The sequence below is a fragment of the Rutidosis leptorrhynchoides genome, chromosome 11 (genome assembly GCF_046630445.1).
Source record: "Rutidosis leptorrhynchoides isolate AG116_Rl617_1_P2 chromosome 11, CSIRO_AGI_Rlap_v1, whole genome shotgun sequence".
Lineage (NCBI taxonomy): Eukaryota > Viridiplantae > Streptophyta > Magnoliopsida > Asterales > Asteraceae > Rutidosis > Rutidosis leptorrhynchoides.
Window position 1 is genome coordinate 277483748 of NC_092343.1, and position 27850 is coordinate 277511597.

At 36.9% G+C, this 27850-nt stretch overlaps 1 protein-coding gene across 1 annotated transcript; it reads left to right on the forward strand.

The window, feature by feature from the left end:
• Window positions 1-23983: 23983 nt before the first annotated feature.
• Window positions 23984-25211, forward strand: LOC139875540 (uncharacterized). The gene is made up of 2 exons (XM_071862874.1): window positions 23984-24488; window positions 24829-25211. Exons 1-2 carry the CDS (start codon window positions 23984-23986, stop codon window positions 25209-25211), a joined length of 888 nt encoding a protein of 295 aa, XP_071718975.1.
• The last annotated feature ends 2639 nt before the right edge of the window (window positions 25212-27850 follow it).

A 27850-nucleotide genomic window follows, 5' to 3' on the forward strand; every position in this document is an offset into this window, starting at 1 on the left:
TACCGCACAATCATACTTACCTGCCCTCACGGCAACTCAAACACTTCCATCGACATCACCTTCAACAGATGCTGCTGCTGCTGTTCCTATGGTTACTTTTCCACCATCACCCTCTCGTTTACCACATTTCTACGATGATTTGGAGCAAGAATATTTCAGTCGTATGTTTTCTAGAGTCAATCTTGATGTTCTTCGACGCACTTCGCTTCAATCATTGTTTTGTGCTCGTGTTCGATATCCACTTACTTCCTGCTCTTCTCCTTTGAGTCATCACCGTGATGATGAACATGACGATTCTGATCCTCGGAATAGCCATGAGGGGGAGATAGGAGTAGATGGAGAATATCTATCGGTGAACATTTCAACCAAGGGTGGTGGTGTGAGGTCTTCATTAGCTTCACAAGCTCAACAAGTTCAGACGGAATCAGAAATGGTTTCTACACAAGATGAAATTGATAATAAGGAGTCTGAGCAAGTTATAATTCCAGTTGTTCATAATGAGGCTGATAGTGGACCAGTAGATGAGGATTTGAACTTAAGTGATTTTTATCTTGAAGAGATGGATGATGATGGGTTTGTCATCTTAAGCAAGTTATCTTCAGTATCTTCAATTCCGGAAGATGTAGAGATTGTAGATGAAGGGAATCCTGATCCAGTAATAGAAAGTGATGATGAAATGGATTCTTCTGATGACGATGAAGACAATCTTTATGTTAATCCAAATGATGATGATATCTTTGATCATATTGAAGATAATGATGTTCCAAATGATGATGTAACAAATCCTACTGATCGTTCATCGAATTCTACACCCTCATCAAGTTCACATCCAACAAATGCTAATGAAAGCTCAACTTCTGGTACATCTACATCAAGTGAAACAGTAAATTCCAGATTCAAATACAATCATGGAATATTCTTTAAGAATCAGGAACAAAGATTTTTATTGGGAGTTGAACATGATTTTATAACGTTACAAAACACATTCATCGAAGAAAATGCTTACATGATCTTCCGCATCAATGATACACCAAGGAGTAAAAGGTTTACTTATATAGGTTCACGATTGCTTCCAGCAAGTGAAAGGAATTGGTATGAGTTTATGTGGAGGAAACATATCAACAAAGATGAAGATGATTTGTGGCTTCAAAGAAAATATCGTATTTCAGAAGTGTTGAATATTGCTCGAGTCGGAGTAGATATAAGTAAAAAGAAAGACGTCATCAGTCAGTTCCACATTATTAGAAAAGATGAGAAAGAGTACAAGTTCACAGAAGCAGATTTTCATAATCTTGATATGCTTGACATCATTCACATCTACAACTACCTCAGTATCATCACCATTCGACCTTTTGCTAAGGCTCAAGCTTTGGAAGCTGTGAAAAGATACATGATGGAGACAATTGAACTGATGAGACGTGAAGATTTTCAAATAGGTCTCGAAGCAAATAGGAAAAAGATTCGAATAACGTGTCCGAATCAATTTACGGAGGGACTGAAGAATATGAGGATGTTTCAAATGCAATTCGAACCCGAAGGGTTTGTATTTGTAAATTCTCAAAAAGAAAAGGTGTTCATTCGTACTGAAGAGCTGAACAAATATTCAGATGGAACACTTAAGGCTGCACTGAAGTATCTTAAAATTCGTCAAAGCAAGGTTGATGATTTTGATACAAAAATGGGTCTTGGAGAGTTTATAAAGCATATCAGAGATCGTTTAAAGCTCTGAATCCATACAAGACAGTTTGAGATTCTTCATAGCCATGAGGGAGATCCAAGGAAAGCATGGGGAGTCTGGAAAACTTCTAAGCAAATTTCATAAAATCAAGTAGAAGTTTCAAAACCAGATGGCTCACGATGGAAACTAACGTTTGGACCTCTCAAGATTTCACAATAGGATTATATTGTAAAGTTCACATTTAACATTGAGGGGGAGATTGTTAGGACCCCGAAGTTGTATAGTGTTAATGTAAATTAAGCTTAAATGAAGGTTCCTTAGAAGAGGGCTATATAAGGAACCTAAGTAGTCCTAATTAGATAGCCATTGTATTGTAACTGAGTTCTAGAAGCTGTGGAATGAAATTTTACCGATTCTCTCTAATACCGAGTCTCCTTCCTACATACCGAATCTCACTCTATCTTATCATTTCTCTCAATCTCAACATGATCTGACCTATCACAACTTCAATTGAAATCTAATGGTACACAGTACTTTGGCAACAGAATTTAGGTTCCTCGCTTCGGTAATCTCCGTGAACTAGTCTTGGATGAAGCTCATAAGACTAGGTACTCTATTCATCCCGGTTCCAGTAAGATGTATCACGATGTGAAGGAATTCTACTGGTGGCCTAACATGAAAGCCGATATTGCTACTAATGTTAGTAAGTGTATCACTTGTCTGAAAGTCAAGGCTGAACATCAAAAGCCTTCTGGTCTGTTGACTCAACCCGATATTCCGCAGTGGAAGTGGGAATGTATCACTATAGACTTCGTTACTAAGTTACCTAAGACTTCAAACGGTAACGATACTATTTGGGTCGTAGTTGATCGCCTTACTAAATCTGCGTATTTTATACCAATCAAGGAAACCGACAAGATGGAGAAATTATCACAGCTTTATATTAAAGAAATTGTCTCACGTCATGGTGTTCCTATCTCGATTATTTCTGATCGTGACAGTCGATTCATTTCTAGATTCTGGAAAACTTTACAATCTGCTTTTGGAACTCAACTCAACATAAGTACATCCTATCATCCGCAAACTGATGGTCAAAGTGAATGAACTATTCAAACCATGGAAGATATGCTACATGCTTGTGCAATCGATTTCAGCAAAGGTTGGGATAGACACCTACCTTTGGTTGAATTTTCTTACAACAACATTTATCACTCCAATATTAAAGCTGCACCTTTTGAAGCTTTATATGGCCGAAAGTGTAGATCCCCTTTGTGTTGGGACGAACTTGAGGACAGACACTTAACTGGTCCTGAAATCATTCATGAAACTACTGAAAAGATCGTTCAGATTGAGCAACGATTAGAAACTGCCCGTAGCCGACAAAAGAGCTATGTCGATAAAAAACGAAAAGACATCGAATACCAAGTTGGAGATAAAGTCATGTTGAAAGTATCCCCTTGGAAAGGTATTGTCCACTTCGGTAAAAGAAGTAAACTCAGTCTACGATACGTTGGACCTTTCACAGTTACTCAGAGAGTCGGTCCCGTGGCATACCGATTAGAACTACCAACTGAACTTAGCCAAGTACATGATGTGTTTCATGTCTCGAATCTTAAATGGTGTCTTGCTGATGACACACTCATTATTCCTTTGGATGATGTCCGCATTGATGAGCAAATGCACTTCGTTGAAGAACCTATAGAAATCATGGAAGGAGAGGTCAAACAAACGCGTAAAAGCAACATACCTATCGTTAAAGTCCGTTGAAATTCGCGTAGAGGTCCCGAATATACCTGGGAACGCAAAGACCACATGAAAAGGAACTATCCCCATCTCTTCTCAACTGCTGATGCAAACGAGGAATTTACCTAAAAACTTCGGGATGAAGTTTTCAATAACAGGAAGGTACTATAACGACCCTCATTTTTCCATTCTATATTTTTCCATATTAAATGCCCAACAATATAATTAAACTTAATAGTTAAACTTTAATCGATAATGATTAAGCGTTAAGAATTATAAAATATACTAATTAACTTTATACATTAATTGACAAGTTAATAAAAATAATAAGTTAATTAACTTTTGGTGAACAAATAAATAACTTTAAAACTTGCGTACTTAAAATAAATAAACTTGGATAATTAAGGAACCATTTAAGCTAAATTAAAGTATAAGGACTTAAGTGAAAAATCCCAAACCCTAACCCTAAAAATGCCCTAGCCGAAAATTAAAAAAAAATATGTGAGTTGCCTAAAATACCCCTCTAAATTTCGGCTCCCATCACCACCCTTACTTCCTTTTCAAGTCCAACTTGTTCCCTAAATAATTCCTTATTAAATCCTAACTCTAGAATAATCCTATCTTTCCTATAAATAGAGACCTAGGCTAACCCATTCTATGTACCAAATCACAACAACAATTCTCTCCTAAATCTCTCTTCCTCTCTCTCTAATTTTCGGCCAAAACTGAAAATTATCACCACCACCCCATCGAAAATCATCATCAGTCTTTAAGGGTTTTCCAAGTGATCTTCAAGTGTTCTTCGCATTCTTCGTGTTCTTTAAGAATCTTCAAGGTGTTCTTCAAGTTTTCCAAGGCTTTGATCTTCAATCTTCATCGTGTTTATCTTTTCTTTGTTAGTCATATTCGAATCTCCAAAGGTATAACATAAACCTTAATCTATTTACATAAACTTTGATCTTTAATTCATGTTATAAACTTGTTTAATCATAAACACATACATAAACACACCAAGATCTAAATATACATGAAAAAAAAGAGAATGTAATATATATGTATATGTATGTCGACCAAAAGAAAGAAAAAGGTAAAAGGAAAGTTTGATCTTTAAAACCTAGAAGATTAGATAAAGATTTGTTTGTATTTAATTAAGGAAACAAAATAACTACATATATATACATATACATATCGACATATATATATATATATATATATATATATATATATATATATATATATATATATATATATATATATATATATATATATATATATATATATATATATATATATATATATATATATATATATATATATATATTTATGCATGTAAAAAATATATTTTTATATATATATACATATATATACGAGTTATATATACATATACATATTAAAACCCTAAACCTAACCCTAATTACTTAAACCCTAATTTTCTAAACCCTAGTTTATTAAAACTCTAATTTATTAAACCCTAGTACATTAATTAAACCCTAGTCATTTAGTACAAACCCTAATCATTAAAATACCACTTTATTTAACTAACCTTAATTAATGAAACCCTAATACTACTTATACTATTAATTAACATGTATACACTATTACTATTACTATTACCAACACCTACAACCAACTACTTATATTATAAAAACATTTTGGGATATGTATTAGAGATGTATAGATCTTCAAACTTTATTAAACCCTAGTACATTAATTAAACCCTAGTCATTTATTACAAACCCTAATCATTAAAATACCACTTTATTTAACTAACCTTAATTAATGAAACCCTAATACTACTTATACTATTAATTAACATGTATACACTATTACTATTACTATTACTATTACTAACACCTACAACCAACTACTTATATTATAAAAACATTTTGGGATATGTATTATAGATGTATAGATCTTCAAACTTTCTTGACGAATGGTTTCTACGAAACTCTAGGCGGAAGGGTTTGGATTTTTCGATTTAAAGGATCCTATAGCTCAAGCCCCTAGACCTGAAATGGCCATTCGAAGGGAAAGGGGTGATTGGAAGCTTATCTAATACGGCAAGTATCCTAAAATGGAAAACACTCTTAAAGTAGAAACTTTGTAGTTATAGAAACTTACTAAAATAAGGAACCTACGAAAAGTGGAAACTTTCTAAAAATAGAAACTTACTAGGAAAGTAAAACTTAGTAAAAACGAACTATACTGAAAACACTATCATACCTAAACACTTACTTAAACATGGGCAAAAACACTTACTACTCTTAAATGTCAATAGGTTGAATTTCTGTTCGTTCATCCAACTTTCTATTCCGAGGAATAACTAGCTCATCTCTCTACTTACTAAGGTGAATTCATAGCCCCACTCTTTATTGCTAGTAAACTTACTTACTTTTATTGGGGTGAGACACATGCTGCTATTTTACGTTTTACAATTTAGACACAAGTACCAACTGTTAAAACTATGCAATACCCAGCTATGTCCGACTAAGTCCCTACAGTGAATTGGGGGTAGGCCTATCGGGAGTAACGTCCCTGATACATTTGACTAAGTCATTGTATTACTTAATAATGAAATTAAACTGACAAGTATAAACTACAACTTGTCTTTGGGGCAAACTTGAATGTTTAGTCTAAATATCACGCACTGTCATAACTTTTTGATCTGCGAGATCAACTTTACAAACTAAATCTTGTGATCTAAAACAACGGTCAAACTTATTTGTTAAACCTATGAACTTCACTCAACCTTTTTGGTTGACACTTTAGCATGTTTTGTCTCAGGTGCTGTATGATCAAGTTACTTATTTACTGCTTATGTGATGCTACTTGTACATAGGATCAAGAGATATCGCATTTATTACTATTGCATTTGAACATTTACTATATTTCCGTCATTGTAACGACATTTCATTTTCCGCTGCGTACTCTCAATAAAGTATGATTTTATCATTTAGTATTATTCTCGTATATTATAATATGTTGGTTTATTTGATATTAAGTCACATTTCGCCCAGGCCCTAACTGGGGGTGTGATATTTGTCTAACCTAATGGATCTGTCCATCTAAATTGTGCTTACCCGAAGTTAATAAAAGTATTCAAGCTAGGGGCTTTGTGAACAAAACTCAATATCTATAATATAGTACTCGTGTCAAACATAAAAGCATTTGTAAACAGCGTCTACTCTCATCCCAGAAATAGTAAGTAAAAGTGGGACTGTAGACTCAACTTTGAAAAGCTCGTAATGAAAAGTAAGCAAATAACTTGTACGGTTTACTGCTGAGTAACACAACCTAAGTATATGTATATAGGTTGGTCAATATTTACGTTTTATACAATAATGGTTTCATAGAGTAAGTTGTCCTATTGCTCGACTCGACGTGTTTCAAAGTAAAAGTCAACACATAGTCAACTAGTTCATGCAAGTCAACAAAAGTCAACCAAAGTCAAACCAAAAGTCAAACTTGGTCAAAGTAGTCAACTAAAGTCAACCATATCAGTAAGTCATGCAATCTTGGTCAACATGTCAATCCTAAGTCAACTAACATATTTTAGTTCACAATTTGTCAAGTATGCGTTCACAGTTTATCGTTTAGCATATAATTCATGCACAAGTTGCAAACAACGCACATAATTCGTAGCACATAAATCATGGTAATATGGAAAACTCCAGATCTCAACTAGACACATAAACGTTGTAACAACCCGACTTTTTCAACTTGCTTTTATGCTTTGTGTTTTCACGAAACTGCGTATTTGTGCGTACTGAGCTATTATACTCTGGGATCTTATTACATGTGGATTACTTTCGTTTATATGTTAAAACGTGCCTTTAAGTACGTAGGTTACTTAACTTGATCCCCGGGAGCCTTTATGACCGTTAGTGTCACTTGACGTTTAGAACGAACTGCGTACTGTGTTCACGTTTAACTTTGGTCATAATCAGAATATTATGACTACGAAATACTAACTGTTATTTTATAATAACAATTACTTGGGTTTTTGGATGCTTAATTACACTTAGTAATTTACTAGATCACACTAGTTAGTCTTGTTGGACTTTCTACCTTGTTGGACTTTAGCCCACCCTACTCTAGCTAGTGGACTATTTAATTAGCCCAATTATTAATGATTAGTGACCCAATAATATGTAAGACAAATGCCCATTTATTAGAGGGAACATACTAGCATTTTTGTTAACCACAATCCATAATGTTGCATGGGATCCTAACATAAGCACCAACTTTAGACAACCATTAACCAAAAAGAAAAAAGGTGTCCCCTTGTCCCCTCCCCAAACCCACGGTCACCACCACCTCCCCACACCCTCACCTCCTATAAATACCAAGCTTATTCATCCTATTTTGCACTTGATCTCATTCACAAATTACACACACTTACTCTCTAATTCTCTCTCTAGTCTTTCTCACTCTAAAAAGTGTAAATTTTAAACTTTATTCTTCTTCTTCTTCTTCTTCTTCTTCTTCTTCCCTTCTCATTCACGACATCATCATCATCAAAAGGTCTAGCTCTTTAGCTTTTAGATCTTGTTATATCTTGTAGATTCAAACTTGGATTTGAATCCTTCAAGAACATGGAAGATTCAAGCTTCCTAGCTTTGAATCTTCACTTATTTTGTTAGATCTAAATCTTGTAGCTTTTAATCTCTTTATTTTGTGGTAAAGATTCAAACTTGTGTTTGTAATCTTCATGTAACTTGAAGATCTAGCTTCATGCTTCAAGGATCTTCAAGAACAATCAAGATTCAATCTTTCTAGCATTGAATCTTCATTTCTTTTGTTGGATCTAAGTTTTCTAACTTATGATCTCATTATTTTGTTATAAAGATCAAAACTTGTGTTTATGATCTTCATGTAACTTGAAGATCTAAGCTTTATGCTTCAAGATCTTCAAGAACACCAAAGATTCAAACTTTCTATCTTTGTAATCTCATAACTTGTGTGAAAAGGATCCAAGCTCTCTAGCTTAGGGTTCCATTACTTTATTTGATTAAGATTGTGTTCATACTTGTTTGATTGAAGGAAAGTTTGTAGCTTTAGTTGTAAATAGAACTTGTATTTGTGTTAAGACTAAGAATATGATGTAACATTGGTTCATCATCCTTCTAAAACTCTTAAGTGAGTTATATTCTTACTTGGTCTTAACATATTGTGAATTGATGATTGAATCTTGGTCAAAGTGATGCTAACACATCAATGAGTTGTACACTTGAAGCTACAAGCATCAAGGATGAGAACCGTGATGAGCATCAAGCAATAAGAAACCCACCAGATCATTTTTTTGCTGTTTTTCGGGATCTGATCAAACTCCTAGACTTCTGGTAATGTGATTTTCAGATAGTTCTTTTCGGGTAGATGACTTTTCGTTTAGGCCTCGCCTATATCCGATATACGGTTTAGGATTTATAGCCTTCCGAAAGTCACTACGCCTTTGTAACGTTCTGCTGAAATTTCTGACCTACTCGCACTTAAACCATCGCCACAGTCAAACGAAGATGAGTTAGGTTCTGAAAATCGGTCAGCGGTTAGAAGACTCACATACGGAGCCTTGTCCACTGACTACGCATCTTTTCGATTTGTATACAGGTCGTAATAGCTGTCCAAATTCAGCCTTTTGTTTCGGTCTCTATTCTTGTTAAACTTACCTTAGCTTTGATGAATGATGATGATGTTGATGATGACACTTAAACTTAATTTATTCACTTTTAAACTTATGGGGACAACATACTGACCTATTGACCTTTGACTTAGGTTGACGACCTTTCAGACCGACTTACTACCTGCATACGTTTCATATCAACTTTTACTGCTTATTCACTGTGAGTTATAGCACCCCTTTACTACTTTTATTATTTTTAGGACTAAGAATACATGCGCTTTTTATGTTTTACATACTAGACATGAGTACGTAAACTTTATATATGTGTGGGTTACAAAACGGCACAAAGATTCCCCTTAGCTCGGAAACGTTTAATCATTGGTTTCCTAACCGTGAACACGAATCTTAGATATTGATCCATAGGGTTTGACAACCCCACTCGGGCTAGTCGCGCTAGCAGACAACGGTGTTTAATACTTCGAGGACAAACGTACTCGCCAAGTGCACTTTTAGGGGGTGATATACATACGTTAAGTCTAGTTACCGGGTGCCCACGGTTAAGCATATACTTTTCATACTGATTTAAACTGCTGATTGAAGAACTGAAATCTCGTGGTCTACATTACTTTACTTATTACAAACTATAGCTCCCCAACATTTGTGTTGACTTTTAAGCGTGTATTTCTCAGGTGCTTAGACGATGTTGCTTCCGCTGTTAGACTTGCTATCTTGGTGTTATAGACTTGCTGTTATGGACCTGCTGTGTTAGATTTTTGCTGCATTACTTAGAGACGTCTCAATCATGAAACTTTTATTTTGCATTTGTAACTTATGTTATTTTCAAACAATGGCTTTATAACGACCTTTGGGTCACATACTTATGTTAACGCTTCTATTCATAGGAAGCACGTTATCTTTTGTAAAACGCTATCTTTTTATGAATGCAAAACTGGTTTTCAAACATCATATAGTGTTTGACCTTGTAATGATCCTGATGGATGTCTTGGACGGAGACGAGGATCCAGTGGAGATTCCAGCTCCACCCAGCCTTACAACTCTCGAGGCCACGGCACCATTCCGGTGATGCTGTGATTCCTGGGGGAAATGGAGACGATCCTTTTCGTAATGAGCATGGACATTGGGCTAGACGCACCGCTTATGGATGTGTTGTACCGATTGCACCGGGCAGATATTGACTTATGACCACTGGCCAGACGCTTTCTCTCACCCGCGATGATCCTGCATTACCTTCCGACGATTCAGACGATTCATCATCCGACAACTCCAACGAGGAGGATCCCGAGGAGGATTCTGAGGAGGACCCTGAGGAGGAGCCCGTGCAGCCACCCTCTACCCCGCCGAAGAAGCGATACCGTTTCGATGGTACTATTATTCTAGGGGTTAACAGAGGAAGACCGTTTGTGGACGCACATGGACAGTTGGTTAGGGTCACAGCCCGTAAGCGGGTCGTACCATATCCTGCCGATCCATTCGTGCGTAAGACCGCCTGCACTGTGCCATCTACATCTGCACCACCTACACCATCTGCACCACCTACCCTACCAGCATCCCCCGTCGTCGAGGAACTAACAAGGGAAGTGCATGCCCTCCGTGCTCGGGTATCTGAGCTCGAGGATCAGATGTCCCACCTGATGGACATCATTTACCCACCTTCGCCCTAGGACTATTGTATTAGATTTCCTTATGTATTTCTTTTGTAGTTTCCTGTTTTTTCATTAATGCAATGTACGAAACTCATACCATTGTACGTAACTTTCTTATTATGAATGGAATTACTGTTGCGTAATTGTTGTACGGCATTTACTTTAAGTTATCACATGTTAGCTTTTGTGCAATCTGCTGATGTTTGCCATGCTTAGTTATCGTGTATTGTGTTGTTTCCGTACTATTTACCTTATGCTATGACGTTACCGATTATGGGATTTTGACTTAAGTCGAAATTTTTGTTTGGAAGATCGATGGCTAACGGAAGACATCCGAGAGAAATCTCCACCGCAGCTCAAATTGAGAAGATGATAGCTACTCGAGTAGCTGTGGCTATAGCGAATGCCAACCCTGCTCTAGCTCCACCGGCTAACCCAGCTATTCAGAATGGGTGTACGTACAAGGAGTTCCAGAGCTGTAAGCCCCACAATTTTAGCAGAACAGAAGGGCCAGTTGGGCTGACGAGATGGTTTGAGAAGTTGGAATCTGTGTTCCGTGTGAGTAACTGCTCCAAGGGGAATAAGACTAAGTTCACATCCTGCACTTTGTCGAATGGCGCTTTGACTTGGTAGAATACGCTCGCCCAGGCGCGAGGGAGTAACGAAGCTTATGCTACACCATGAGAAGAGTTTAAGAGTGCCATGATCGAGGAGTACTACCCCAGAACCGAAATTCATAAAATGGAAGTGGAGTTTTAGGAATTGAAAGTTGTAGGAACTGACCTTGATGGCTATAACTGAAGGTACTTTGAGTTAGCTTTGATGTGCCCCACAATGGTTACTCCAGAGTACAAGTGGATGGAGAGGTATCTGTGGGGGCTCCCCAAGGACATTCACGGAAATGTCACTTCATCAAAACCAGCAAATATCCCAGAAGCTATGCGTATGGCGCACACCCTGATGAATCAAATTACCCGCCAAGAGCCAGAGAAGGTTAAATCAGAATCGAGAGCTAGTAATGGGAAATGTAAGTGGGATGGAAACAAGGGAAAAGGTTTTTACCAGAACCCAGCTAAGAGGTATGAGAATTTCAAAGGGAATAACGACTAGAGGAACCCAAATCCTAGCTCTAACCCTAACTACAAAGGCACCCTTCCTCAGTGTAAGAGATGCTACAAGCATCATAATGGACAATGCAATGTAGTGTGTGAGTAGTGCAAAAGGATTGGACACATCGACAGAGATTGTAAGAGCACCGCCCCAGTTGTGAGGACAAAACCAAATGGACCAAGGAAGTGCTATGAGTGCGGACAACAGGGCCACTTCAGGAATGAATGTCCCAACAAGAAGAAGGATGGCGGGCCAGCACGTGGAAGAGCCTTCAACATGAACACAAGAGATGCCCATGAGAATTCTGAGTTGGTTACAGGTACATTCACTATCAATAACCTATTAGCTTATGTTCTGTTTGATACTGGTTCTGATAGGAGTTATGTATGTAGACACTTTTGCTCTAAGATAGATTGGTCATTAGTTCCTTTGGAGGAGAGTATGTTTGTTGAGGTAGCCAATGGAAAATATGAGAAAGTTGACCAAATTGGTTGAGGAGGTATTATAAACCTAGCTGGAGTGGATTTTGAAATTGATCTAATACCCATCAAACTGGGAAGCTTTGATGTGATAGTTGGTATGGACTGGTTGTCCAAAGTAAGAGCCAAAGTTATCTGTGGTGAGAAGATTCTCCGTCTACCATGCGAGACTGGAGAGCCATTGATGGTTTACAGAGAGAGATGTAGTCCGAAGTTGAACCTTATTAGTTGCTTGAAGGCCCAAAAGGTTATGAAGAAGGGGCGTTTTACTATTCTGGCACATGTGAAGAAGCTAGAAGTTGAAGAGAAGAGCGTGGATGATGTACGAATTGTGAATGAATTTCCCGACGTCTTTCCAGAAGAGTTGCCTGGATTACCGCCGCCGAGATCAGTGGAGTTTCAGATTGATCTAGTGCCAGGAGCTGCACCCGTAGCTCGCGCACCTTATCGACTTGCACCTTCCGAACTACAAGAGTTGCAGAGTCAACCTCAGGAATTGCTAGACTGATGGTTTATCCAACCGAGTTCATTGCCATGGGGTGCACCTGTTTTGTTCGTGAAGAAGAAGAACGGATATTTTGGCATGTGTATCGATTATCATGAGCTGAAGAAGTTGACGATCAAGAATCGATATCCTCTTCCTAGAATTGACGATCTTTTCGACCAGCTGCAACGATCCAGTGTTTACTCCAAGAATGATTTGCGATCAGGTTATCACCAGTTGAGGGTGAAGGAGAGCGATGTGCTGAAGACTGCGTTCAGAACCCGTTATGGTCACTATGAATTTCTTGTGATGCCATTTGGCTTAACTATCGCACCTGCCGTATTTATAGATCTCATGAATCGTGTATGCAAGCCATATCTGGACAAGTTCATTATCGTCTTCATAGATGATATCCTCATCTATTCCAAAAGCGAATAAGAACATGAGCAACATCTTCGACTCATGCTAGAACTCTTGAGACAAGAGCAACTTTATGCCAAATTCTCTAAGTGCGAATTTTGGTTGAAGGAAGTTCAATTTCTCGGTCATATCGTGAGCAATCAGGGTATCAAAGTCGATCCCACAAAGATCGAAGCTATCAGTAAGTGGGAAACCCCCACTACTCTAACTCATATCCGCCAATTCTTAGGCCTCGCCGGTTATTACCGAAGGTTCATTGAAGGTTTCTCTCTGATTGCGCGTCCTTTGACTGCATTAACTCATAAGGGGGAGAAGTTCATTTGGGAAACCGAGCAAGAGTCGACATTCCAAACCCTGAAGCAGAAGTTAACCACCATACCTATTCTATCCCTTCTTGAAGGCAGTGATGACTTCATTGTGTATTGCGATGCCTCCCGACAAGGTTTTGGGTGTGTATTAATGCAATGGAAGAAGGTTATTGCTTACGCCTCCTAACAACTAAAGATTCACGAGCGAAACTACACAACTCACGATCTTGAGCTTGGAGCTGTTGTCTTAGCACTAAAACTGTGGAGACACTATCTTTATGGGACTAAGAGCACTATCTTCACCGACCAGAAAAGCCTCCAACACATCTTTGATCAGAAGTAACTGAATATGAGGCAACGTCGATGGATCGAGACGTTGAACGACTATGATTGTGAACTTTGTTACCACCCTGGCAAGGCAAATGTTGAAGCCAGTGCCTTAAGCCGAAAGGAGAGAACGGTACCTCTTCATGTCCGTGCCTTGAACATCACCATTCAGACGAATCTCAACAGCCAGATCCGCGTAGCTCAAGAAGAGGCTGTCAAGGAGGAGAATATTTCTCAAGAGCTCTTGAACATTCTCGTTTCTCGATTTGAGGTCAAGGAGACTGGACTCCGATACTTTGCCGGAAGAATTTGGGTACCTAGTTATGGGGATCTACGGAGCCTTATTCTAGACGAAGCCCATAAGTCAAGGTATTCGATTCATCCTGGAGCTGGTAAGATGTACCACGACCTCAAGGTTCAATATTGGTGGCCAAACCTCAAAAAGGATGTTGCAGGATATGTTGGAAAGTGTTTAACTTGTTCCAAGATCAAAGCCGAACATCAGAAGCCATCTGTGTTACTTCAACAACCCGAAATCCCACAATGGAAGTGGGAAGGAATAACAATGGACTTCATCACGAAGCTACCGAAGATGGTAGGCAGTTATGATACCATCTGAGTTATCGTTGATCGTCTAACCAAATTTGCACATTTCCTAGCCATGAAGGAAACTGATACGATGGACAGACTGGTGCAGTTATACATAAAGGAGATTGTATCTCGTCACGGTGTACCCTTATCGATTATTTCAGACCGAGACGCTCGTTTTGCCTCTAGATTTTAGCGTTCTTTACAAGAAGCCTTGAGAACACGTCTAGATATGAGTACAGCGTATCACTCACAAACTGACAGACAGAGCGAATGCACGATCCAAACCTATGTTACGTGCTTGTGTTATTGATTTTGGGAAAGCTTGGGATAGACATTTGCCGTTAGCTGAATTTTCTTACAACAACAGCTATCACGCAAGCATTAAGGCCGCACCTTTTGAAGCATTGTATGGCTGTAAATGTCGTTCTCCTATCTGTTGGGCCGAAGTAGGTGAAAAATAACTCACCGGTCCCAAACTCGTCCGTGAAATAACCGAGAAGATTATCCTAATTCAAGCGAGCCTCAAGACGGCCCGCGATCATCAAAAGAGCTATGCCGACCTTAAACGTGGAGATCGCGAATTTCAAATCGGCAACTGCGTTATGTTGAAAGTCGCACCTTGGAAAGGTGTAATACGCTTCGAAAAGCGTGGGAAGTTGAATTCGCGATATATTGGTCCTTTTGAAGTCTTGGAGCGTGTTGGACTCGTTGCTTACCGTTTGGATCTTCTGACTCAATTGAGCGTAGTTCACCCCACTTTCCACGTGTCGAATCTGAAGAAATGTCTTGTTGAACCAGAACTCATCATACCTCTCGAGGAGCTTACGATTGATGACAAACTCCATTTCATGGAAGAACCTGTTGAAATTATGGACCGTGAGGTCAAGACCTTGAAATGCAACAAGATTCCGAGCGTCCGAGTCCGATGCAATGCAAAACGAGGACCTGAGTTTACTTGGGAGTGAGAGGATCAGATGAAACAGAAATATCCTCACCTCTTCACAACTCTACCATCTACCTCAGCTTAAAATTTCTGAACGAAACTTTCATTAACAGGTGGGTAATGTAACAACCCGACTTTTTCGACTTGCTTTTATGCTTTGTGTTTTCACGAAACTTCGTATTTGTGCGTACTAAGCTATTATACTCTGGGATCTTATTACATGTGAATTACTTTCGTTTATATGTTAAAACATGCCTTTAAGTACGTAGGTTACTTAACTTGATCCCCGGAAGCCTTTATGATCGTTAGTGTCACTTGACGTTTAGAATGAACTGCGTACTGTGTACACGTTTAACTTTGGTCATAATCGAAATATTATGACTACGAAATACTAATTATTATAAAGAATTGTTATTTTATAATAACAATTACTTGATATTTTGGATGCTTAATTACGCTTAGTAATTTACTAGAGCACACTAGTTAGTCTTGTTGGACTTTCAACCGTGTTGTACTTTAGCCCACCCTACTCTAGCTAGTGGACTATTTAATTAGCCTAATTATTAATGACTAGTGACCCAATAATATGTAAGACAAATGCCCATTTATTAGAGGGAACATACTAGCATTTTTGTTAACCATAATCCATGATGTTGCATGGGATCCTAACATAAGCACCAACTTTAGACAACCATTAACCAAAACGCAAAAAGGTGTCCCCCTTATCCCCTCCCCAAACCCACGATCACCACCACCACCTCCCCACACCCTCACCTCCTATAAATACCAAGCTTATTCATCCCATTTCACACTTAATCTCATTCAAAAATTACACACACTTACTCTCTAATTCTCTCTAGTCTTTCTCACTCTAAAAAGTGTAAGTTTTAAACTTTCTTCTTCTTCTTCTTTCCTTCTCATTCACGACATCATCATCATCAAAGGGTCTAGCTCTTTAGCTTTTAGATCTTCTTATATATTATAGATTCAAACTTGAATTTGAATCCTTCAAGAACATGGAAGATTCAAGCTTCCTAGCTTTGAATCTTCACTTATTTTGTTAGATCTAAATCTTGTAGCTTTTAATCTCTTTATTTTGTTGTAAATATTCAAACTTGTGTTTGTAATCTTCATGTAACTTGAAGATCTAGCTTTATGCTTCAAGGATCTTCAAGAACAACCAAGATTCAAGCTTTCTAGCTTTGAATCTTCATTTCTTTTGTTGGATCTAAGTTTTCTAACTTATGATCTCATTATTTTGTTATAAAGATCAAAACTTGTGTTTATGATCTTCATGTAACTTGAAGATCTAATCTTTATGCTTTAAGATCTTCAAGAACACCAAAGATTCAAGCTTTCTAGCTTTGTAATCTCATAACTTGTGTGAAAAGGATCCAAGCTCTCTAGCTTAGGGTTTCATTACTTTATTTGATCAATACTGTGTTCATACTTGTTTGATTGAAGGAAAGTTTGTAGCTTTAGTTGTAAATAGAACTTGTATTTGTGTTAAGACGAAGAATATGATGTATCCTTGGTTCATCATCCTTCTAAAACTCTTAAGTGAGTTGTATTCTTACTTGGTCTTAACATATTGTGTGTTGATGGTTTAATCTTGGTCAAAGTTATGCTAACACATCAATGAGTTGTACACTTGAAGCTACAAGCATCAAGGATGAGAACCGTGATGAGCATCAAGCACCAAAAAACCCACCGGAGCACTTGTTTGCTGTATTTTGGGGTCTGATCAAACTCCTGGACTTCTAAAAAATTTATTTTCAGATGGTTCGTTTCGAGTAGATGACTTTTCGTTTAGGCCTCGCCTAAATCCGATATACGGTTTAGGATTTATAACCTTCCGAAAGTCACTACGCCTTTGTAACGTTGTGCTGAAATTTCTGACCTACTCGCACTTAAACCATCGCCACGGTCAAACAAAGACGAGTTAGGTTATGAAAATCGGTCAGCGGTTAGAGGACTCACATACGGAGCCTTGTCCACTGACTACGCATCTTTTTGATTTGTATACAGGTCGTAATAGCTGTCCAAATTCAGCCTTTTGTTTCGGTCTCTATTCTTGTTAACTTACCTTAGCTTTGATGAATGATAATGATGTTGATGATGACACTTAAACTTAATTTATTCAATTTTAAACTTATGGGGACAACATACTGACCTAGTGACCTTTGGCTTAGGTTGACGACCTTTCAGACCAACTTACTACCTGCATACGTTTCATATCGACTTTTACTGCTTATTCACTGTGAGTTATAGCATCCCATTACTACTTTTACTATTTTTAGGACTGAGAATACATGCGCTTTTTATGTTTTACATACTAGACACGAGTACTTAAACTTTATATATGTGTGGGTTACAAAACGGCACAAAGATTCCCCTTAGCTCGGTAACATTTAATCATTGGTTTCCTAACCGTGAACGCGAATCTTCGATATGGATCCATAGGGTTTGACAACCCCACTCGGGCTAGTCGCGCTAGCAGACAATGAGTGTTTAATACTTCGAGGACAAACGCTCTCACCAAGTTCACATTTAGGGGGTGATATACATACGTTAAGTCTAATTACCGGGTGCCCACTGAATCATCTCGTCCTAATCCATAAGGACGAATACAATAACAAATGGTTACATTGAGAGGTTCTGACCTCTATATGATACATTTTACAAATATTGCATTCGTTTTTAAAAGACAAACTTTCATTTTATTGAAAGTTGACAGGCATGCATACCCTTTCATAATATATCCAATCTATAAATGAATTAATCTGTTATCTTCTTAATAATAATCTTTATTGACTCAATGACTTGAATGCAACGTCTTTTGAAATATGCCTTGAATGACTCCAAGTAATATCTCTAAATGAGCAAATGCACAACGGAAGATTTATTTCAAACCTGAGAATAAACATGCTTTCAAGTGTCAACCAAAAGGTTGGTGAGTTCATTAGTTTATCATAAACATCCATTTCTATTATTTTAATAAACCACAAGATTTTAGATATTTAATTGTACATGTAACCCGAGTACATAATAACACGCGTAACCCGCGAATTAAAATTCATTCATATGGTGAACACCTGGTAATCGACATTAACAAAACACTTCTAGAATATCCCCATCATTCCGGGACTCTCATCGGACATGATAAAATCGAAGTACTAAAGCATCCTTAACCCGGATGGGGTTTGTTAGGCCCAATAGATCTATCTTTAGGATTAGCGTCAATTAGGGTTTCTGTTCCCTAATTCTTAGATTACCAGACTAAAAAGGGTGATATTCGATTCGATAATCCAACCATAGAATGTAGTTTCGATTACTTGTGTCTATTTCGTAAAACATTTATAAAAGCAGCGCATGTATCCTCAGTCCCAAAAATAAATATTGCAAAAGCATTTAAAAATGAAGCAAATGAAACTCACAATACTGTATTTTGTAGTAAAAATACATATGATGGCATTGAACAAATGCAAGGTTGGTCTCGGATTCACGAACCTATATCATTTGTATATATATTAACACATATAATTGTAATCGAACAAAGTTGTATATATATTTATTATAATATATTTTTAAATGGTAACTTTTGTTATGTATATATAATATATTAAATTTAATATTTATATTTATATATGTGTTTATATTATTACTTGTAGTACTTTAAAATATTTTTATACCCTATATGTAATTTAGTTTTTATTATAGTTAATAATATTTCATATAAAAATATAGTATGTAATATACTTTTGATATATAAATCTCTTTTGTTTGTAAAATTAATAATTGTAATACTTCTAAAGTAAAGATAATAATATTAATATTTAGATATACAAATGATAAAATGATAGTTTTATAATTAATGATTCTTTTAATAATAATATAGTTGTAATAATAACAAAATAACAAGTTTTGTAAAAATGATTATAATTTTTAATATTACAATACTAATAATGATAATCATATTAATAATACTTTTGTTAATAATAATAATAATAATAATAGTACTAAAAATGATACTAATGCTAATATTTATGAAAGTAATAGTAAATAATAATAATAATAAAATTAATAAAAATTATAGTAATAATAATGATAATAAGGATTTTAACACTTACAAGTATGATTATAATACTGATAATAATAATACTCATAATAATAACAATAACAATACTAATACTACTAATAATAATAATAATAATAATAATAATAATAATAATAATAATAATAATAATAATAATAATAATAATAATAATAATAATAATAATAATAATAATAATAATAATAATAATAATAATAATAATAATAATAATAATTTGATAAGGAAAACTACCTCAAAAGTTTGTTATAAAAAAATTTGCCCGGAGCCGGACTCGAACCTGTGACCTCTTGCGAAACCGTAACACACAAACCATTGAACCGTTCATGTTTTTCTGTTATTTTACAAAACCCATTTATATTTAACTCATTATTTTTTGTTCTATTTCTACCTTCATCTTCAAGAACTCTCATCGATCAAACTATAAATTTGTCATAAAAATAATTTAAATGTTATCTCAAAAATCCTAAATTGAAACAGAAATCAATTGGCTATGTTTGAAATTAATTAAAACAGAAAGAACAATAAAACAGAAGCTGTAACAGCTTGTTTTTGAACACGAAGAACTCGATTTCAATTTCAAAAATTAAGGACGTTTCAGACAATAAGTATAACATGAAAAAGACTTTAAATCCCTCCTAAAAACTTTCTCAATCCTCAAATTCTCTTAATTCATAACAAGAAGTTCGAATTTAACTGAAGTACAATTGTTGACTTTTTAAAATCAAAGCTTTGACTCGTGAATTAGAACTCGATAAGAAAGATTGGAACCTGATATTTTACAGAAAGTTCGTGTAATAGAATTCTAACAAAACTGCATTATTACTTTTTAAAATAGGATTCGAATTTGAGTTGTTGGAAAAATCATCAAGAACAGAGGTCGCCTTATATTTATCTGTTTAATTTTTGAATGGTTGTGATAATTGAATTTGCCTGAGTTATTGAGTGGATTATACTACTAATAGTCGGTCATAAATTATTATGTAATGACTTGAGATGTGGACGTATAACAAAATTCTGACATTAATCTTGACAAATGAACACGCTGAAGAAGAAAACAAATAAAGCTTGATACTGATTTGTACTGCCTTTGTTTTAATCATAATTGAATTGATATTGTAATCAGTTTTGGAGACACAAAAACAAAAATTCACCCAGCTTGATAACGATATCTAACTGAATACGTATGCAAGTGTATATATTCGTATATATATATATATATATATACATATATATATATATATATATATATATATATATATATATATATATCTGTGTATGTAATCAGGTATATAAATTTGTATTTTATGTATGCATATGTATTTATATATATTTGTTGATCATATACATAGCATTATATATATATATATTCTATTCGCTAAAATCCAAGAGTAGAATTACGCGAGCTATAATCCAAAGTTATGGAATACCCGCTGAAAATAAGTACAGCGGTTATGTTGTTGCCTTAATAAAAGACTGTGGTTTAATCCGCTAAGTTTCCGCGGATAGATAAGAAATCCGCAGACCGCGGATATGTCGAATACTATAAATAGAGAGCATGACCTCTCATTTGTAGGTTGTTGATTCTCTTCCATTTACCTAAGCCTTTGTGATTTTCACTTGTGACCTTGCCCAAGGGATTTCTACATCGCGCTAAGGTGACTTATGCTAATTGACAATCAAGACCGGGTCGGGGTGGTTGATGACTTGATTGTTAAAGTGAAAGACGATCATCGGGGCCCAAAATAATCATCAAACATCCTATCCTCCATCTCATTATTGCACTCAATCCTTAATCAAGTAATAACTTGATATAGGATTGATCAATTGGCGCCATCCGTGGGACTCATTTTACGAATTAAACTTGAAATTTTTTGTTTTGTGCTATCAAACGATTAATTGCCTTGTTTAATTCTGATCGCGTACAATTCTGGTGATTCGCAGGTGAATACGTTTGTAATTGGCGGAAAGTTGCTACATTAGTTGAAATGATGAGTAATACCGCTGTTCAAACAAATGCTCAAAAAAGAGGAAAAAAGCGAAAGTTGGCAAGAATGTATCAAAATTGGCAATTTGCGCCAATTAGTTTTCCAAAAATGCAGAGCGAGGATTTATCTGAAATGCCGATAGTTGTATCGTGCAAGATCGCGGAAAATGGAATTACAATCATGAAAGTTCATGTTGATAATGGTAGTAGTGTTGATATTCTTTACGAGCAATGTTTTGTTCAACTGCCGGAGAGTATCAGAGTAACTTCAAAACCAACCGCAGCTTCGCTGACCGGTTTTGCAGAAGAATCCTCATTGCCTATGGGTGTTTTGCCCTTAGACGTTGAGCTTGTTGATGACAATGATGATGGTTTAGAGCGTTGAGCATGGCTAGATTTCTATGTTATGCGAACCTCATCTCGCTATAACATGTTGTTAGGACGAACCGCCTTAGGTAGACTCGGAATTGTCCCATCTACAATTCATGGCATGCTTAAATTTGCAACGCGAAAAGGTGTCGCGACAATAAATTCAACAAGCAAGGTGCCTATTTGTGCGGCTATCAATGTAAAAAGTGCAGCTCAAGAAACTGCGGAAGTTGCGGAAAAAATGGTAATGGTTAATCCTGCGTATCATGAGCAAAAAATTAAAGTTGGAAGTAATGATAGTGCGGACATATGGAAACAAATTGTGCAGTACATGGATGTTTTTGCTTGGTGTGAAAATGATATGACTGGTGTTCCGTGTAATATTGTGGAACACAGACTTAATGTAAATTCAGCTTTAAAGCCTGTGGTGCAGAAGCGTAGAGGCATGGCCCAGATCGCGTGAAGTGGATATGCGAAGAGGTAACAAAATTGGTGAGAGCTAGAATTTTACGCGAAGCTCAGTATCAATCATGGATTGCGAATCCAGTTTTGGTAAAAAAGCCTGATGGTTCATGGAGAATGTGTATCGATTTTAAGGATTTAAATAAAGCATGTTGCATGCTTTTCCGTATAAATATTTTTTGGATGCGGCAAGAGGTTATCACCAGATCCCAATGGCTCAAGAAGATATAGACAAAACTGCTTTTCATACGGGCAAAGGCATATTTTCCTATATAATGATGCCTTTTTGGTTTAATCAATGCGGGTGCGACATATCAACGTTTGATTGATACCGCGTTCGAAAAACAAATTGGGCGTAATCTTGAGGCTTACGTGGACGACTTAGTGATCAAAAGTACAACGCAGGAGCGAATTATCGAAGATATGCGTGAAACATTCAATACACTGCGAAAGATAAACATGGAGCTTAATCCGCTAAAGTGTAGTTTTGGCGAGACCGAAGGAAAGTTTCTGGGATACCTTGTTACAGAACAAGGTATTCAAGCTAATCCAAAGAAAATCGCGGCTATTGAAAATATGACCGCACCAAGAACGATTAAGGAAGTGCAAAGTTTGACGGGAAAGTTAGCTGCGTTAACGCGTTTCTTGTCTAAAGCTGCTGAAAGACAATTGCCATTTTCCAAAACTTTAAAAGTTTGCTTGAAGCAAAAAAGTTTTGTTTGGTCAAGCGATGCGGAAGCTGCATTTCAAGAAATGAAGAAGTTGTTGAAAACTTTGCCTACATTAACAGCGCCAATTGATGGAGAAATTCACTACCTTTATATATCGGTGGCAAATGAAGCTTTTGGCTCAGTTCTAATTTCGGAAAGGGATAAAATACAAAAGCCTTTGTATTTTGTCAGTAAGGCTCTTACAGGGAGCGAAATAAACTATGCTCCGATTGAGAAGTTTGTATATGCTCTTATTCTAACCTCGCGAAGGTTAAGAAGATATTTTCAGGGGAATCCAGTGCATGTGTTAACTAATATGCTAATCAAGCAAGTCTTAACAAAACCAGAGATATCTGGTAGACTCGCATTATGGGCGGTAGAATTAGGTGCTTATCAAATATCTTATCTTCCGTGAAGTGCTGTAAAGGGTCAGGTTATGGCGAATTATCTCGCAGAAATATCTGGAGAGTTGGAGGTGATTAATGAGCAAAACTTGGGATTTATTTACTGATGGTGCTTCATGCGCAGAGGGCGCAGGTGTGGGTTTGGTCTTGGCAAGCCCAAGTGGCGAAGAGCATACATATGCATTACGCTTCAATTTTGATGTCACAAATAATGAAGCAGAGTATGAAGCATTACTCGCTGGTTTAAATATCGCACGAAAAATGAATATCACTAAGTTGCGGGTGTTTACAGATTCGCAGTTAGTGGAAAATCAGTTTAATGGTTCCTTTGAAGCGCATGACTCTTCAATGCAGAAATATTTGCAGTTATTAAAAGAATCGGTAGAGCAGTTTGAGTATTTTGAACTCACGCAAGTGCCAAGAAGTCAAAATAAGAAGGCGGATGCCTTGAGTAAATTGGCTGCCCTAACGTTTTTATATTTTCAAAAACAAGTTTGGGTTGAGGAATTGCCAAACAAATCAATAGATAACGACTTAACAGTTGCGTCTGTTGAATAGGAATAGCTAAATTGGATGGAACCAATCCTAGAATACATTCGCGGTGATGTTTTGCCAACTGATAAGCGCGAAGCTCGCCTAGTAAGAGAGCGAGCACCAATGTATATCATTAAAAATGATATTTTATATCGCAAATCATACCGTGGTCCAATGATGCTATGTGTTGGACCAATTGAGGCAGAAATGATAGTTGAAGAAGTGCATAGTAGTTCTTGCGCATTGCATTCAGGCTATAAAACTATTGCAGTAAAAAATATGCGGATGGGTTACTTTTGGCCATCCCTATATCGCGATGTTGCGAAAATTGTTAAGCGATGTAAAAGTTTCCAAAGGCATGCTCCGCAGAATCGGATGCCGAGGAATGATATGATTCATGTTAATTCGCCATGGCCATTTCACAAGTGGGCCATTGACATTGTAGGGCCATTTCCCACAGGACCTGGTAATGTCAAGTTCCTGATTGTGGTAATTGATTATTTTACAAAATGGGTTGAAGCTAAGGTGGTTCGCACTATCACTGGTATGCAAGTGCAGAACTTTATGTGGGAATGTATTGTCTGCAGATTCGGTATTCCGCGCGAGTTGGTTAGTGATAACGGCGCGTAAATAGCGAAAGATTCTTTTTAGACAAGGTGCACTGATTTTAATAATACAAAAATTTACATCAGTGGCGCATCCACAGGCTAATGGTTTATGCGAAGTTACCAGTCGGGATATTGTAAGCGGTATTAAAAAGAGGTTATGCGAAAATAGAACTGGTTGGGTAGATGAATTACCTAATGTGTTGTGGGCACATCGCACTACTTTCAAGAAAAGCACAAGGGAAACACCTTTTAGTTTGGTATATGGCTCTGAGGCAGTAATACCCGCTGAAATTCTTGTGGCAACGCATAGAGTCGCTAAATTTGAAGAAGAAGTAAACGCTGATACATTGTGTGAGAATTTGAATTTTGTTGAAGAGCGAAGGTTAATGGCTGCTATCAGAGAGGCAAATAACAAACATCAAATTGCTAAGTATTATAACAAAACAGTGCGTGCTTTGTCTTTCGACGTTGGCGAATGGGTGTTGCGAAATAATGATGCAAGTAGAGCAGAAAAACTTAGCAATTTAGGACCGAATTGGGAGGGTCCTTATCAAGTTGTAGCAGTTAATGCGGCAGGATCTTATAAGCTTACTAATATGGAGGGGCGAAATTTGCCCAATGCATGGCATGCGGTTTTATTAAAACGATACTATGCGTAACTTTGCGAAAATCATAAGAAGGCAAAGTTACATATGTGTGAAGTGCGAAATTAAATAAAAAATCTATGCTTGATGTTATTTTTAGGTGTTTTTATTTTTTTTAAATTGTTGCAAGTCTTGATCACACTTGTAAGCATTTTAAAAGTTGACACTTGTAAGAATATGGAAGGAGTTTATTTGTGAAATACCAATTGCTTATGGAATGTTTTGTATTTTGTCTCATAATGTTAAGAAATTTTGCAATTTTTGCATAAGCAAAGTGATGAAATTGCCCACTTTTGCAGAAAATGATTATTGCGAAAGGAATTTAAAATCCTAAGTATTTGATGTTGACATACTTAGATGCTTCGCAATGCTAATTGATTACCTAAGGATCGTTTCGGCGGACTTAGAAGGTTTATAACGTATAAATATATACGCATACAGATTGTTTCGCAAAAGTACATACTTATTATGTGCACGATAATAAAAGTTGGAAATTGCAAAGGACAAGTCAGTGTTATGAATATTAATTGATGAAAGCGCTATAAAAATAAAAGTACTTGCAAATATAAGAATAGCGAAAGTTTTATTAATAATAAGGCAGAGGCAGCTGCGCGCTATTGTACAAAGTGAAATTCTATTCTCTCGATAAGTCTAACTTGATGATGTCATCTGCAGTGACAACTTCTTGTTCTCTTATTGCTGTTATCTTAGGGAGAGGAATTTTGGCTATGCCCTTCTCAGCAACTGAATATGCTGATTGCACCTCTTCTAGTGAGCAAAGGCGATCACCTATTGCAGTTGGTAGCGGATCTGGAAAAGGGCAGTTGATGGCAATCTCATCCATGAACTCTACCCTCTCGCGTAGTTTTAACGCTGCAGCAATCGTAGAAAAATTTGTAGAAACAGGCTTTGAATTGAGAATTTTTCTGGCAAGTTCGGGGAGATGTTGGCGGAGCTTGGTGAACTCAAGTTTCGCAGAAGCTTTAGAAGCAAGAGTGTTGTCTCGCTCTGTTGTTAGCTTCGCCACATTCTCCGACAATGCTTTAATGGTGGCGTTTAAGTCATTTTCTTTTTCAGCTGCAGTAGAAACCTGCAGTTTTAAATCTTCCACCGCGGTTTTTGCCGCGGTGAGTTCCTAGGAGAGATCAACACAGCGTTTTTCGCCGTTTTCAGCTTTGATCTTCTCAGCATTGTCCTTTAATTGTTCGGCCTCAAGAACATTGAAAAATTGTTCCTGGCGGCATATCATATCATATGCTGAGTTAAAGCACATGTAAAAGTTCTGCACAAAGCTGTTGTGCGCATCAAGTGAAGAAAGTTTAGAAAATTCACGACGAAGCTCGCCTGGAATTGCCAACTTCATTTGTTGGTGCTGTTCTAATGCTGCAGCAGTAGAGGCATATGTATATCCTGATAAACCATCAATCCGCACCCCATACGAGTCAGGTGGGGTGCGGAATAGTTTTGTAATCTGGTCAAGAGTGTTTGGGCTCGACAAAAAGGGGTCATCAGTAGAACCGCCTGCAAAAGCATGGAAATCATAAGAAGTGCACAAACATATGAACATTGATTATGCGACAATATTTAAAGCTTGCCTGTTTGCTGATCCCCTTCATGATCCGATGTAATCGGATTATCATACAGAGTGGGAATGGTTTGCTTCAATTTTTTACTTTGTGATTGTGGCGGCGTCTGGTAGGGTCGTTTGGTGGAGCCTGACTTCGTGAGAGGAGATTTGGAGGTCAAATTGACGATTGGAATCGTCTTCTTCTCTTTCAATGCCGATGATTTAGACTCAGGGCTTGTTAATAGCTTTGTGATCAAGGTCTTGGGGTTAACCTTGGACTCCATTTCGTCGATCTTCATGATAAAGTACAAAAGGATTGTGTGAAAGAAAGCAGATTGGGATAATGCACTGAATGTTTTGATTATATTGCGAGGTATATCAGGGTGGTAAGTGAAAATGGTTAATCACGATCGCTCATATATATAGGGAAAATATGGGTGTCAATTAGATATGTTAAAGTATCTGTTGTGATAATTTTAACGGTAATTTTGCTTGGTGTAATGGTAACAAAGGCAAAGTGAAAGCGTATTACTGCGGATAATGGTCAAAGTTAACTGCGAATTTTTAGAGTTTATCATGGCACATTTGTTCCGCAAAATGTGTCATAATAAACTGGGGGGACTTGATCATATACATAGCATTGTATATGTATATTTTATTCGCTAAAAGCCAAGAGCAGAATTACGCGAGCTATAATCCAAAGTTATGGAATATCCGCTAAAAAGAAGTACAGCGGCTATATTGCCGCCTTAATAAAAGACTGCGGTTTAATCCGCTAAGTTTCCGCGGATAGTTAAGAAATCCGCAGACCGTGGATATGTCTAATACTATAAATAGAAAGCATGGCCTCTCATTTGTAGGTTGTTGATTCTCTGCCATTTGTCTAAGTCTTTGTGATTTTCACTTGTGACCTTGCCCAAGGGATTTCTACATCGCGCTAAGGTGAATTATGCTAATTGACAATCAAGACCGGGTCGGGGTGTGAAAGGACCCGTTCATATACATTATAAACGATTCACAATAGTTGATTACATCGCGAGGTATTTGACCTCTATATGATACATTTTACAAACATTGCATTCGTTTT